The sequence below is a fragment of the Otolemur garnettii genome, unplaced genomic scaffold, assembly GCF_000181295.1.
Source record: "Otolemur garnettii isolate 467f Iridium unplaced genomic scaffold, OtoGar3 scaffold00032, whole genome shotgun sequence".
NCBI lineage: Eukaryota > Metazoa > Chordata > Mammalia > Primates > Galagidae > Otolemur > Otolemur garnettii.
Window position 1 is genome coordinate 12139476 of NW_003852427.1, and position 15383 is coordinate 12154858.

The window sequence follows — 15383 nt, forward strand, 5'->3', positions numbered from 1 at the left end:
AAAAAAAAAAAAAAAATGCTGATAACTCCCTAAAGTAATTTCATTTGGGTTTAAAAAATACTATAGCAAAGAATACAAATAAACAAGTGAGAACAATACAGTTTATAACCTTGATTATAGAGAAATGCAAAAGACTTAGTAATAAGCCTAAAGGAGGAGCTAGTCCTGAACAGTCAGTAGTAGTGGTCAGAAAAGATTTCTTGTGGGACATGCTATCAAAGTTAAGTCTTGAATTTCAAGCGTAAAAATTTTAAATACTTTAACCATTACACAGGAAAAAAAATGTTTGCTTTGCATCTCTTTATAAAGGGACAAAATTAGTAGGAGCAATAAGAAATAAGCCTAGAAAAAAGCTTCAACATAAAGAACCGAAATCAGTAAATTTCTTTTTAAAGGGCAATACAGTAAATAGTTTTGGCTTGACTACCCAAGTTGCCTTTGTATTACATAGTATTTACAATTAGTAAATAAGTGAGCATAAGTATGTTTCAATAAAACTTTGTTTACAAAAATAGGCAGTTGACCTATGAACTACAAATTGCCAATATCTGATCTAGAAGAAAGAGATTACTAAAACAGAAAAAAAAAATTGTGTCAAAGTGTTCAATGGCAAATAAACAAATGCGATTACTTCTCCTCTATTCTCTGGCAATAAAAAGAAAACCAGCTGGGCATAGTGGCTCACATTTGTTATCCTAGTACTTTGGGAGGTGGGAGGATAGCTGGAGGTGAAGAGTTTGTGACAAGTCTAGGGAAACATAGTAAGACCCTGTCTCTACAAAATCGTTTAAAACTAAGTTGGGCATAGTGGTTCATACATTCATTCTTAGAAGCTGAGCCAGAAGGATTGCTTATACCAGGGACTTGAAAGTTGCCACTGTGAGCTATGATTCTGCCACTGCACTCCAGTCTGAGTGACAGAGTAAGACTCTATCTCAAAAACAAATAAACAAAAAACTAATAAGGATACATGAAATAAAAATAACCATTACCATTTTCCTCCCTCAATTTATAGCAAAGTTGACCTAAAGAAGTGTAATCATGTATATGTGATATTTCAGAAGATAAGAAGAAGGTGGATTTCATAAAATAGACTGCAAATGAATGCATGAATAGCAGTACTTACCAATACAACTGCTTTTGGCCTCATTCTGCCCATGGCTTCCATTTACATTTACAAACATAAGTGGGGAGGATTTCATAATATGCTGAATGAAGTCAAGTAACATCACAGAGGTTGGCTGAGAGTCAGTTTTCTTTATAAGTTCTAGAGCAACTAAAACAATAAAAAATTCATTTTAAAGACTCATAGTAAATAATAGTGCTTTTGTTAAGAAATCAGACTTTGGTGACCAAAATTACATCTGGCACAATGCTCATGATAAATTGATGAGGCTAAACACTATCATCTTGTCTAATTTTAAATGTTTAAATGTAAAATCACTTGAATACATCCATTCACCAAACATGCACTGTAGGCCTACAATATGCCAAGTACTGTGCTAAATCTGAGTATTAAAAAAAAAGAATCTCGGGTGGTGCCTGTGGCTCAGTGAGTAGAGCACCAGCTCCATATACCGAGGGTGGCGGGTTCAAACCCTGTCCCAGCCAAACTGCCACAAAAAAATAGCCGGGTGTTGTGGCAGGCTCCTGTAGTCCCAGCTGCTCAGGAGGCTAAGCCCAAGAGTTGGAGGTTGCTGTGAGCTGTGAAGCCACATCACTCTACTGAGGGCAAGAAAGTAAGACTCTGTCTCTAAAAAAAAATAAAAGAATCTCACAGTCACAGTCTGGTGAGTGAGTCAACCAAATAAACTATTAATTATAATACAAAATGGTAACTGCACTAATCCAGAAGAAGGAGAAACAGGCGTTTGGGAAAACACTGTGAAGGAATTGATTCCTAGATAAAGATTTGGTCAAACAGAGAGGGAAAGGGCAAGTAGTCTAAACAGACAGAGTACTGTATGAAAACACATCTTGCAAGTATTTAGTAGTCCTTTGTTATTTTTCAGCAACTCATAATTGTGCTGACTGAAAAGAAATCTAAGGCCCCGCATAGTGGCTCATGACTATAGTCTTAGCACTTTGGGAAGGCAAGGCAGGAGGATTGAGGCCAAAGTTTGAGACCAGTCTAACTAATATAGTGAGACCCTATCTCTACAAAGAAATAGAAAAATTAGCTGGGCATGGTGGCGTGTGCCTATAGTTCCAGCTACTTGGGAGGCTGAGGCAGGAGAATGACAGTGAGATCTAATGACTCCATTATATTCGCCCAGGGCAAGATTGAGACTTTATCTCAAAAAAAAAAAAGAAGAAGCTGGGGATGGTGGTTCGCACCTGTAATCCTAACACTCTGGGAGGCAGAAGCTACTCGGTGGATTGTTTGAGATCAGGAGTGCGAGACTAGTCTGAACAAGAGGAAGACCCCTCTCTCTAAGAATAGTCGGGTGTTGTGGCAGGAACATATAGTCTCAGCTACTCAGGAGGCTAAGGTAAAAGGATCACTTGAGCCCAAGAGTTTGAGGTTGCTGTGAGCTACATGACATCGTGGCACTCTACCAAGGGCAACAAAGTGAGAAAAGCTAAATGTCTATAAGTCATAAAATCTATCTATGCCAGGGTGGCACTTGTGGCTCAGAAGGGTAGGGTACCACCTCCATTTGCTGGAGGTGATGGGTTCAAATCCAGCCCCAGCCAAAACAAAAAATCTATCTATGCCAAATTTAGAATCAAAATTATAAACCCTGAACCATATGTCACTCTCTATTACCCTGTCCAGATAATTTCAACAAATACAATAGATGTGACACTATCTAGCCAAGTTGGTAATATTCTATTAGATGGGCACTAACAGGCAAATAGTTGATTTAGTAACTATTACCTCCTACAAGAAAAGGCACAAACTCTTATCTAAAGAGTTTTTTGTGGCACTTGTTATATCTCTATCATCGGCACAAGACTTAATTAAAACAGGGTTTTTATCATTGGAACTGGTCAAATATTTTTTATGTATAATATTTGATATTAAAGAAGAACTCATTGAAAGCAGTAGAAAATCTAGATAACAAAGAGGAAAACGGAATTATTTTAGAATCAGTCTGGGCATGGTGTAAATCCTAGCACTCTGGGAGGCTGAGGTGGATGGATCCCTTGAGTTCAGGAGTTCCAGACCAGCCCGAACAAGAGTAAGACCCCACTTCTACTAAACATAGAAAAATGAGCCAGGCTTGATGGCAGCTGCCTATAGTCCAAGCTACCTGAGAGGCTGAGGCAAGAGGCTTAAACCCAGGATTTTGAGGTTGCTGTGAGCTATGACGCCACAGCCTTCAGCCTGGGCAAGAGAGTCAGATTCTGCCTCAAAAAAAAAGAAAAGAAAAGAAAAGAAAAAGCAAAGGGCAGCGCCCGTGGCTCAAAGGAATAGGGCACCTGCCATATACACTAGAAGTGGTAGGTTCAAACTCAACCCCTACCCAAAACTGCAAAAAAAAAAATTACTTTAAAAGCCTAAATCACAAGAAACAAGCAATGTTGGGTAACAAACAACTTGCCTGAAAACAGTATTAATAACTATCATAAACAATAGTGTTATATCTAAAACTACATGGAGAAAAAAGCGAATACAACATTGCATATATGGAAAAAAAGTCTAATTTGTACAGTTTCTATAAGGCATAATTTATTTCTTACCAACATTTACATCTGTAAGTATTCGGTCAATGAACTGACATAGAATTTGTCTTGGCTTCTGTACAACTGTATTATAGTCCTCTGGAGCAGCACTAAAACACAAATAAAAAAAATTTTAATCCTTAAAGAGGCTCATAATTTCATTTGTAAAAAATTATCAAATGTATTTAGTCATAGTATTCCATTTAAAATTGATAAGAAAATCTAAATACATTTACACACATAAGAAAAAAAGGAAAAAAGAACATGCTAAATGGCACTACAGAGATCCAATCTGAAAATCTAGACCTAGACCTGTTCTGTTAAATAGGCAGCCACTAGCTATATGCAACAATTGAGCATTTGAAATACAGTTAGCCTAAATTGATACGTGCTGTAAATATAAAATACACCTTGGATTTCTAATATTTGATATTAAAAAAGAATGTATGCTATCTTATTAATAATTGTACATTAACTACATGTTGAGATGATAATATTTGGATATACAGTCATGCATTCCATAATGACAATTCAGTCAGTGGTAGGCTGCATACACAATGTGGTCCCATAAGATTATAATACTCTATTTTTATTGTACCCTTTCTATGTTTAGACATTTTTAGATACACAAATACTTACTGTTGTGTTAAAACTACAGTATTCAGTATACTAACATGTTGTACAGGGTGGTACCCTAGAAGCAATAGGCTTGGTATATAGTAAGCCATACCATCTAGGTTTATATAAGTATACTCTATGATGATTATACAACTATGAAACTGCCTAACAACACATTTTTTTTTGAGATGGAACCTCAAGCTGTCCCCCTGCTAGAGTGCCGCGGCATCACAGCTCACAGCAACCTCCAACTCCTCGGCTCAAGCAAGTCTCCTGCCTCAGCCTCCCAAGTAGCTGGGACCACAGGCACCCGCCACAACATCTGGCTATTTTTTGGTTGCAGCCATCGGGCCCAGGCTGGATTTGAACCCACCACCTTAGGTGTATGTGGCTGGCACCTTAGCCACTTGAGCCACAGGCGCTGAGCCCTAACAACACATTTTTAAAAGTGTATCTTTGTTATTAAGTGACAGATGAGTGTATTGAGTTAAATAGAATATATCATTAAAATTAATTTCACCTATTTCCTTTTTATTTTTTAATGTAGCTACTACAAAGATTTTAATTACATATATGGCTTGCACTATATTTCTATGCAACAGTACTGATCTAGACTTTTGGAAAATCTGCAAAATACAGTTTCCTTAATAAATAAATTTCAAGAAATTGCTCTGCATAGTCAGTGCTTGAGAAAAAGATTCAAAGGAAAAAAGATAAGAGGAGAGATTTCTTGTATAACTAAGACATAAGAACTGTATCAACCAATTACAGTGCTTGATTCTAAACAGGACTTCGATTTTAAATAAAAACTGTTGGCTCGGCATCCATAGCTCAGTGAGTAAAGGCACCAGCCACATACACCAAAGCTGGCTGGTTCAAGCCCAGCCTGGGCCTGCTAAACAACAATGACAACTACAACCAAAAAATAGCCAGGCATTGTGGTGGGCGCCTGTAGTCCCAGCTATTCGGGAGGCTGAGGCAAGAGAATCGCTTAAGCCCAAGAGTTTGAGGTTTCTGTGAGCTGTGATGCCACAGCACTCTACCAAGGGCGACATGGTGAGACTCTGTCTCAAAAAAAAAAAAAATAAGTAAATAAAAACTGTTAGCAAACTATCATATATAGAACAGGGAGAATCTGAACATTGACTAGATATCCAATATTATTAAGTAATTAATATTTTTAGGCATGCTAATGGTATTGTTATTAAGTTGAAAAAGTCTTTATCCTTTAGAGATAAATGCTGATATTTATGGATGAAATGATGTCTGAATTTGCTTCACAGTAACCTATGTTGAGAGGAAGAAGGTCATGAATTCATCTTGTTGGGTGATAAATACATGGGGAATCAATATTGTCCGAAAAGGCTCACTAAAGTCACCATACACAGGGAAAATAGGAAATTGTAGCTAAATGTATCTTTATTCACAAAATGTTCATTATAAAATATTTACAGAATATTCTCTATGTATTAGCCACCTCTTTGTAAAATATTGAGTTTTAGAAATATTGAGTTTAGGCTCAGTGCCGGTAGCATGGTAGTTACAGCACTAGCAACATACACCAAGGCTGGTGGGTTCAAATCCAGCCCAGGCCAGCTAAACAACAAAGACAACTGCAACAAAAAATAGCCAGGTGTTATGGCAGGCACCTGTAGTCTCAGCAACTTGAGAGGCTGAGGCAAGAGAACTGCTTAAGCCCAAGAGTTGGAGCTTGCTGTGAGCTGTGAGCACTCTACTGTGAGGGTGACACAGTGAGACTCTGTCTCAAAAATAATATATATATTGAGTTTAGGTCTCAAGGAAACAATTAAGATGGATATCCAAAAGATAGCTGCAATTACTTCTGGACCTCAAGAAATATCTAGCCTAGATTTAAGATTATCATGATAAAACACCTATCAAACAAAGCTAACCACATTATCTGCTATTTCTTTTGGTTTTTTTTTTTTTTTTGAGACAGAGTCTTGCTCTGTTGTACAGGTTAGCGTGTAGTAGCATCATTATAGCTCACTGCAACCTCAAAATACTAGGCTCAAGAGATCTTCCTGTGTTAGCCTTCATGTCTGGCTAATTTTTTCTTTTTAAGAGATAGGGTTTTGCCACATTGCCGAGGCTGGTCTCAAACAACTGACTTCAAGCAATCTTCCTGCCTCAGCATCCCAAAGTGCTGGGATTACAGGTGTGGGAAACTTCACCTGGCATTATTTCATTTAAAACCCACAGGCAACAAGATAGGGATATTAAATCCTAATTTGTATTTGATGAGACTTACACTCATAGAGATTATATAACTTGTCTAAGGTCTTAACAGCTAGTAGTAGTGGAAGCCTGGGAATGGATACAATTGTAATTAAGAAAGAACAGAGTCAAACAAAGAAACTTAAGTTAAAGTTATAGGAGATGAAAGGGAAAGAGGCCTGAGAAATAGAAAAGCCATGAGAGCTTTATTATTCTAAAACCAAAGAGGTTGGAATTGGAAGGAAGAAGCAGTTAATACAATCAAATAAATCAGTTTTTGAAAATTTTCTCTTGGTCTTTTTTGTTTGGTAAAATATAGCTAACATAAAAGTTAGCATTTTACCATATTTAAGTGCAGTTTTGTGGTATTAAGCACAATCACATTGTTCTGAAGCCATTATCACCATCCCTCTCTGGAATCTTTTCATCTTCCCAAACTGTAACTCTATACTCACTCAACAATATTTATCATTTCCGGGCGGTGCTTGTGGCTCAGTGGGTAGGGCACTGGCCCCATACACCGAGGGTTGTGGGTTCAAACCTGGCCCCAGCCAAACTGCAACAAAAAATAGCTGGGCATTGTGGTGGGTGCCTGTAGTCCCAGCTATTTGGAAGGCTGAGGCAAGAGAATCACCTAGCCCATGAGTTGGAGGTTGCTGTGAGCTGTGACGCCACCGCACTCTACCGAGGGTGACAAAGTGAGACTCTGTCTCAAAAAATAATAATGATTATTATTACTTATCATTTCCCCCTCCCAACTCTAGCAATCACGATTCTACTTTCTGTCTCTATGACTAAGTATCTCATATAAATGGAATCCTACAATATTTGTTCTTTTGTGACTGACTTATTTCATTTAGCATGATGTCTTCAAGGTTTATACATGTGGTAGAATCTGTCAGAATTTCCTTCCTTTTTAGGGCTGATTAATATCCTATTGTATATATACATCACATTTTATTTATCCATTCATCTGTTGTTGGACATTTGAGTTGCTCCCACCTTTTGGGTATTGTAAATAATTCTGCTATGAAGATGAATGTAAAAATATCTGTTAAAAACAATCCAATTACGGCTCGGCGCCTGTGGCTCAAGTGTCTAAGACGCCAGCCACATACACCTAAGGTGGCCGGTTCGAATCCAGCCCGGCCCGCCAAACAACGATGGCTGCAACCAAAAAATAGCCAGATGTTGTGGCGGGCGCCTGTGGTCCTAGCTACTTGGGAGGCGGAGGCAAGAGACTCGCTTGAGCCCAGGAGTTGGAGGTTGCTGTGAGCCAAGATGCCATAGCACTCTACTCAGGGGGACAGCTTGAGGCTCTGTCTCAAAAAAAAAAAAAAAATGAATAAATACAGGAGTAATAGGTCATAGTGGATAATGATAGGGCAGTCTCAAAAAAAAGGACAAATGATCTGAACATACATTTTTTAAAAGAAGAAATACAAATGGGTAACAGTTCATGACAAAGTGCTCAACATCACAATCATCAGGGAAATGCAAAACCACACAATGAGGTATTATCTCATTCTAGTTAGGATGGCTATTGTGAAAAAGACAAAAACTAAATGCTTGGTTTCTGTGGCTCAAGTGGCTAAGGTGCCGGCCATATACACCTGAGCTGGTAGGTTTGAATCCGTCCTAGGTCTGCCAAACAACAATGATAGCTGCAACCAAGAAATAGCCGGGCATTGTGGTGGGCACCTGTAGTTCCAGTTACTTGGGAGGTAGAGGCAGGAGAATCGCTTGAGCCCAGGAGATGGAGGTTGCTGTGAGCTGTGATGCTATAGCACTCTACCTAGGGCGACAAGCTTGAGGCTCTGTCTCTAAACAAACAAAAAAAACTAACTAATGCTAGCAAGGATGCAGCAACAAAGTAACTCTTACACACTGCTGATAGAAATGTAAACTAGTATAACCACTATGGAGAACAGTATGGAGGTTCCTCAAAACCCTACAAATAGAACTACCATAAGATCCAGCAATCCAGCAATCAATCCACTGGGAATTTATCCAAAAGAAAGAAAGCATTACATTTAAGAGACATCTGCACAATGATGTTTACTGCAGAACAATTCACAATAGCCAAGATATGGAATCAACCTAGGTGTCCAACACAGATGAATGGATAAAGAAAATGTGATATAGGCTCGGCGCCTGTAACTCAGCAGCTAGGGTACCAACCACGTACACCAGAGCTGGGGGGCTTGAATCCAGCCTGGGCCTTCCAAACAACAACAACTACAACAAAAAATAGGTGGGTGCTGTGGCGGGCACTTGTAGTCCCAGCTACTTGGAGGCTGAGACAAGAGAATTGCTTAAGCCCAACAATTGGAGGTTGCTGTGAGCTGTGACGCCACAGCACTCTACTGAGGGTGACAAAGTGAGACTCTGTCTCAAAAAAAAACCACAAAACAACATAGTATAAATAAGCAGTGGAATACTATTCAGCCACAAAAAAGAACAAATGAAATAAGCCAGGAACAGAAAGTTAAATACTATATTCTCTCATTCATTTGTGGAAGCTAAAAAATGTTGATCTCTTAGAAGTAAAAAGTAGAACAGAGGATAGCAGATAGCAGAGGATACAAAATCACAGTAGATAGAAGGTTGTGTGTGATTAGCAAAGTCCATCACTCCTGACAAAATAGCTTAGGCTGTGGTGAGTACAATGGTTATTTATAAATAAAATTATATATTTCATGTACATCATAATTTATGTTTGTATAACACTGTGAAATGTAGATATATTTTTCCACTCATTATCTCAAGTAGTGCTAAAAGAAAAAAAAAGAAGATTATTTTGATTATTCAAGCACAAAGTCCAATCCTAATTGATTATATACTGGATCCATGGCATTTGCAGCTAATAAGTGCCATGAAAGAAATGCTCCTGGTACACAGTAGACATTTCTTTTAAATGTGTTTTGTTGTTGAGACAGTCTCACTCTGTTGCTTAGGCTAGAGTACCATAACATCAGCCTAGCTCATGGCAACCTCAAACTTTTAGGCTGAAGAGATGCTCTTGCCTCAGCCTCCCGAATAGTTGGGACTACAGGAACCCGGCATAATGCCCACTTGAGGCTACTTTTTCTATTTTTAGTAAGGCTCTTGCTCTTGCTCAGGCTGGTCACTGAACTCCTAAACTCAAGCAATCCTGACACCTAGGCCTCTGCCTCCCAGAGGGCTAGGATTACAGGCATGAGCTGCCTTACTCCAGCTGGGTCAGTTTCCCCATGCTGTCTCCTGAAATGACTACAAATAAATGAGATGAAAGATAACATAAGTTCTGTTGATGAAACAGACTATATATAAATCCAAGAAATGATCATTTTTATTAACAAGTCTCATAAAGAAAGAGAGAAAAGGGGAAGAAAAGTCTTAAACAGCTAATTCTACATTAAAGTGGGAAAAAATGAAAGAATAAGATGGAAAAAATACCCTGAGTTTCACAGTGAGCCTGAAAGATAAAATATGTATATTAACTTCCTTAAAATAATCACTTTGATTCATCTCCTTTTGGAAAGGTACAAATTAGATGACAAAATGTTAACACAAAGTATACTTGTGATACAATGTGGAAAAAATTTACACAAAAAAGTAGAGTGAAGCAGTTGGGACAAGAATAGTAACTTCACTTATCCTTATTTATGTATTGAGAAAAACTAGATTTCTTTGTATAGCCAACAAGTGTAAATGAACACAAGTGCACTGCAAAAAGAAAGGGAAGTAGATACCCCGTGAGTTTATTGTCAGTTTTCACTTTGTGTGGTACGTTTCAAAGAGTTTAAGAAATTGAAGAGCAATTATTCCAACTGATGATTCTTTTTTTTTTTTTTTTTTGAGACAGGAGCCTCAAGCTGTCCCCCTGGGTAGAGTGCTGTGGCATCACAGCTCACAGCAATCTCCAACTCCTGGGCTCAAGCAAGTCTCCTGTCTCCGCCTCCCAAGTAGCTGAGACCACAGGCACCCGCCACAACGCCTGGCTATTTTTTGGTTGCAGCCGTCATTGTTGTTTGGCAGGCCCGGGCTGGATTCGAACCCACCACCTTGGGTGTACATGGCTGGCGCCACAGGCACCGAGCCCCAACTGATAATTCAACTGAGGTAGTAGAAGCTCAGTTATTTCTTACTTGCAGTGTGTTACAATTAAAACAAGCAAGCAGGAAAGCAAAAAACACGGGCATGTAGTCTGAAGCCTGCTGTGTTGAAGGGGAGTGGCAGTCATCAATACACACTCCTCTCTTTGGTTAAGATGCCAGTTTACAAAGGGTTTACAGAAAGCAGGCATCTGCAAATGAAGTAGTAAATTACCTTCAAATTCTGGTAAGCCTCTGTGTTTAGATTGTATGAATCCTGTGGCCGATCTCTAGGATATCTGACTAACGGATCCGGGACTGGACAATCAATGCCAAGGGGTGGCCAGGCGGGCTGGCTCACACCTGTAATCCCAGCACTCCGGGAGGCTGAGGCGGGTGGACTGCCTGAGCTCACGGTTGGAGACCAGCCTGAGCAATAGCGAGACCCCCGTCTCTTAAAAAAAAAAAAAAGAAAAGAAATAGCCAGGCGTTGACGGAGGTGGGGAGTGGGGAGGGGCACCTGTAGTCTCAGCTACTTGGGAGGCTGAGACAAGAGAATCGCTTGAGCCCAAGAATTTGAGGTTGCTGTGAGCTGTGACACCATGGCCTCAACTCAGGGTGACTGAGTGAGACTCTGTCTCCAGGAAAAAAAAAAAACAAAAAAACTCGAAGGGAGTCACATCTTCAGAATGGTTTAAGATTTCACCTTGAGGAAATAAGTCATTTTTTCTAGCAACTGGTCTCACTTGCAGAAAATCTGTGGAAGTGATTTCCCACCCCCCAAGGGGAGTTTTGGGACTAAACGTAAGGCAAAAAACCTCCATGAGTGATCATAAAAAACCAAAACTGAGGCTCGGCGCCTGTGGCTCAAGTGGCTAATGCGTCAGCCACATACACCTAAGGTGGTGGGTTCGAATCCAGCCCGGGCCCACCTAACAATGACGGCTGCAATCAAAAAATAGCCAGGCGTTGTGGCCGGCGCCTGTGATCCCAGCTACTTGAGAGGCAGAGGCAGGAGACTCTCTTGAGCCCAGGAGTTGGAAGTTGCTGTGAGCTGTGATACCGCAGCACTCTACCCAGGGGGACAGCTTGAGGCTCTGTCTCAAAAAAAAAAAAAAACCCGAAACTGAGGAAGTTGATAGATCAAGTCCCCCATCTAAGGAAATAGGTTTTCGAGAAGTGACCACAAAGTGATACAAAGTGATCCGTAAGGACACGGCACTAAATACAGGGGGGCCAGCAGACACCTCTCTCCTCGGACCTGTTTCCCGCAGGGTTGTGACAGTGCTCCGGCGTCCTGCGAACAGCCTCTCTGAGAGAGAAACGCCCACCTCGGCCACCTAGCATCCCCACAAGGCTGCGGCCGGGCCGAGGGGGTCCGAGCCAGGGCGCCCCAGGGAAAGGGAGAGGGCGGGAAACGCCAACCGAGGCGGACGGGGGCGCACGCGGGGCACGAGACGGCTGGGCCAGTCCTACCTGCCCAGCTCCCGCAGGGCGGGGATCATGGAAGCCAGCTCCAGGCCATGCTCGCCCATGATAAGACCGTGTCCACCACACAGCGCGGGCAGTCGGCTTCTCCACAGCTACCTCTGGTGGAAAGGCGCGGGCTTGGATGGGTCCTCGCCGGGACCAAAACTCCTCCCGGAAGCAGGGCTGGTCCCTCGTCGGCCGAGCCCTTTTCAAGGTAGGACCCGGGGGAAGCCCAGAGGCCGTAAGGGGGCGGGGTCGGCAAGCGAGGCGCGACTCGGTCTGGCTTCCCGGGGCTGTTCCGGTCTTTGCTCTGAATACCGCGCGAGCGACATCTGTGGATAGTTTTGATTTAGAGCGGCCGGGCTCTGCTACTCAATGCCTGGAGCTGGCTTCAGGGATGAGGACTCAGCGGAGCGAGACCCCCGGATCTGGGGAAGAAAGGGGCTTGACGACCACAAGCACAGACTCACTTCATTAATGTGAGAGTAAAGGCCAAGAGTAGAGTCCAGGTTTTCCAGGAGTAAGGCCCTCATATGTTAAATGTTCCTCATTTTCCTACCATTTTTGTCGGTCTTTCTGAGAGACGCGCTGTCTGACAATTAAGTTCGCGAATCGTTTGTAGAAAAAGTGCTACTACAGGGCACCTTCGAAGTACTCCTCTAAGGAAGCTGTGCATCCATGCCTCGTCCGCCCTTCTAGGACTAATTCGCAAATTTAATTGTCAACTCTGACCCTTCCAAAATTGCTTCGATGGTGAACTAGGCTCTGGCATCAGTGCATAGCTTCCTAAGGGGAGTAAGATGACCATCATGATACTCAGCAATGAGGTATGTAGCCCTTTTTCTAGAATCAGTTCAGGAACTTAATTGTCTGACCTTCCTACAGGGCAAAAGGTGGGTTTTTCCCTGTTCCTTTCATTTCAATAATTTTTTTTCAACTTAAAGTCTCTCTTAGGTTTACTTGAAGCTCCTACCAGCCTTTAATATTTCAAACTGAGGGGCCGGGTGTGGTGGCTCACACCTTTAATCCTAGCACTCTGGGAGGCCGAGGCAGGTGGATTGCCTGAACTCAAGGTTCGAGACCAACCTGAGCAAGGATGAGGCCCCGTCTCTAAACAAACAAACAAAATAGCCGTTGTGGCGGGCACCTGTAGTTCCAGCTACTGGGAGGCTGAGGCAAGAGAATCTCTGGAGCTCAGGAGTTTGAGGTTACTGTGAGCTGTGATGTGAGAGCACTGTACCAAGGGTGACAAAGTAAGACTCCGTCTCAAAAAATATATATATTTCAGAATGAGATTCGATTGAATTTGTATGTCTTATCAAATCAGTAGCAGTACTGTGTATGAAAATGTCACCATTATGTGCATATACAACCTGTGATTTAATTTTTAAAGTAAGTCAATGGATTTCAGATATAGATATTTTCTAGATCAAGTCAATTTATTAGAAAGATGGCCGAAATAAGAGACTTGACATGTTGAAATTATGTATTTAATCAGGCAAAGCCATGCAGTGTGCTTAACATTTTTCTTTGGCATATGAGGATAATTATTAATACAATATTCAACCCCCCACCTCACTCTCAAATGATGGAAGATAGGCCTATGCTCTTGTCTCAGGGACTCTGCATTTTCTGTACCCTTTGCTTTGACTTTGAAAACCTCATTGGCCTCTTTTCTTCATGCATTTGCCCAAATAATGCCAGAGAGCCTCATATAAACTAGCACACATGCACTCAAACTTCTTCTTTCCCCTTATCCTCCAGTTTTCTTCATGAGACTTAGAACCAAATGATATATTACATATTATTTTATTGACTGTCTCCAATTAGAATATAAGCTCCTTGAGAACAAAGTCTTAACTGTTTTGTTCACTGCTAGATACCTAAGACCTAAAACAGTGCTTAGCACATAGTTCAGTAACTATTTGTTGAATACTTGAATGGTATAATAGAACATGGGTCCTACAAAAGTTCTCATTCTGGGCGGCGCCTGTGGCTCAAGGAGTAAGGTGCTGGCCCCATATGCCAGAGGTGGTGGGTTCAAACCTCAGCCCTGGCAAAAAAAAAAAAAAAGTTCTCATTCCATCTACTATTAACTATGTGATCTCAGTAAAGTTACTTAACCTCCCTGCTTTTTCATCTGTAAAATGGGATTTATAATAGCTACCTCACAAGATTTCAGAAAAGATTAAATAAAAAGCAATAGAGTCAAAAAAGTAGAACACCATTTTGTCAACAGAAAAGAAATCATACTCTGTAAAATAATTTAAAGAGGTTTGTTCTGAGCCAAATTTGAGGACCATGACTTGGAACCGTGCCCCCAAAACCTTGAGCAAATAGACTTAGTTTGGTTTTATGTATTTCAGGGAGGTAAGAATTACAGGTAAAGCCTTATATCAATGCATGAAAGGCATACATTGCTTTGGCCTGAAAAGCTGGGGCAAAAAAAAAAAAAGAAAAGAAAAGGTGGCGCATCTCAAAGCTGGGGCCCACAATTTATAGGTGGGTTTAAAGATTCTTTAGTTGACAATTGGCTGAAAGAGTTAGCTCTATCTAATACACTAGGAGAGAGTGAAAAGGAATGCTAAGTTAAGGATCTGTTGATCAGAGACAAACTACAAGACATGTACAGACTCAAGTGGTTTATTGTACATATTGAGGATCTGCAGGTAGGTCTTGCATAGCTTTAGACCTCTTAATGAGTCACAAAGGACATCTCTAAGAAGCCAAGGGGACACGATGCATGTCTGATCTTTCAAATGGCTAGCAACTCATTTTAGAAGATCCTATGGGTCAAGATGGTGGTCCAGTCAGTCATCTGCTGAGGAAGAATCTTAAGATTTTATTCTAGTTCACAATTTCTTAGTTAAAATAAATGAGTTATGCTACATATGCCAAACAATGTTGAATCGCAAAACTATATTGAGTGAAAAGGCACATTTCAAAGATATACATAGTAGTGTCATTGTTTATGCACAATGCTAAAGTCACAAAATAATGCTTTATGTGAGTTATACATACATATATGATAAAAGTATAAAACATGATAAGAAAGGATATATATCAACTCTAGGATAGTCATACCTCTGAGAAGAGAGAGAAAGGAATGAAATGATGAGTAGTATGTGAAGTAATCGTGACAAATTTCATGTTTGATATATTTAGATGAATATTACATTACTATTTATATCTGTATAGTTAGAATATTCCAAAATGTATAAAAAATAAATATACTTTTAGGGTGGCACCTGTGGCTCAAAGGAGTAGGGCACCTGCCCCATATGCTGGAGGTGGTGGGTTCAAACCCAGCCC

General features: G+C 40.6%; 1 protein-coding gene across 1 annotated transcript in view; it reads right to left on the bottom strand.

Moving 5' to 3' along the window:
- The window catches only part of ATR (ATR serine/threonine kinase), a 142095-nt gene extending 129888 nt beyond the window's left edge, over positions 1 to 12207 (bottom strand). The window contains exons 1-3 of the mRNA XM_023513056.1: positions 12078 to 12207; positions 3688 to 3779; positions 1127 to 1276 (exon numbers count right to left, since the gene is read on the bottom strand). Of these exons, the coding sequence (XP_023368824.1) occupies positions 1127 to 1276; positions 3688 to 3779; positions 12078 to 12136 (301 nt within the window). The 5' untranslated portion in view covers positions 12137 to 12207. The remainder of the gene's footprint in view (positions 1 to 1126; positions 1277 to 3687; positions 3780 to 12077) is intronic.
- Between the last annotated feature and the right edge of the window lie 3176 nt (positions 12208 to 15383).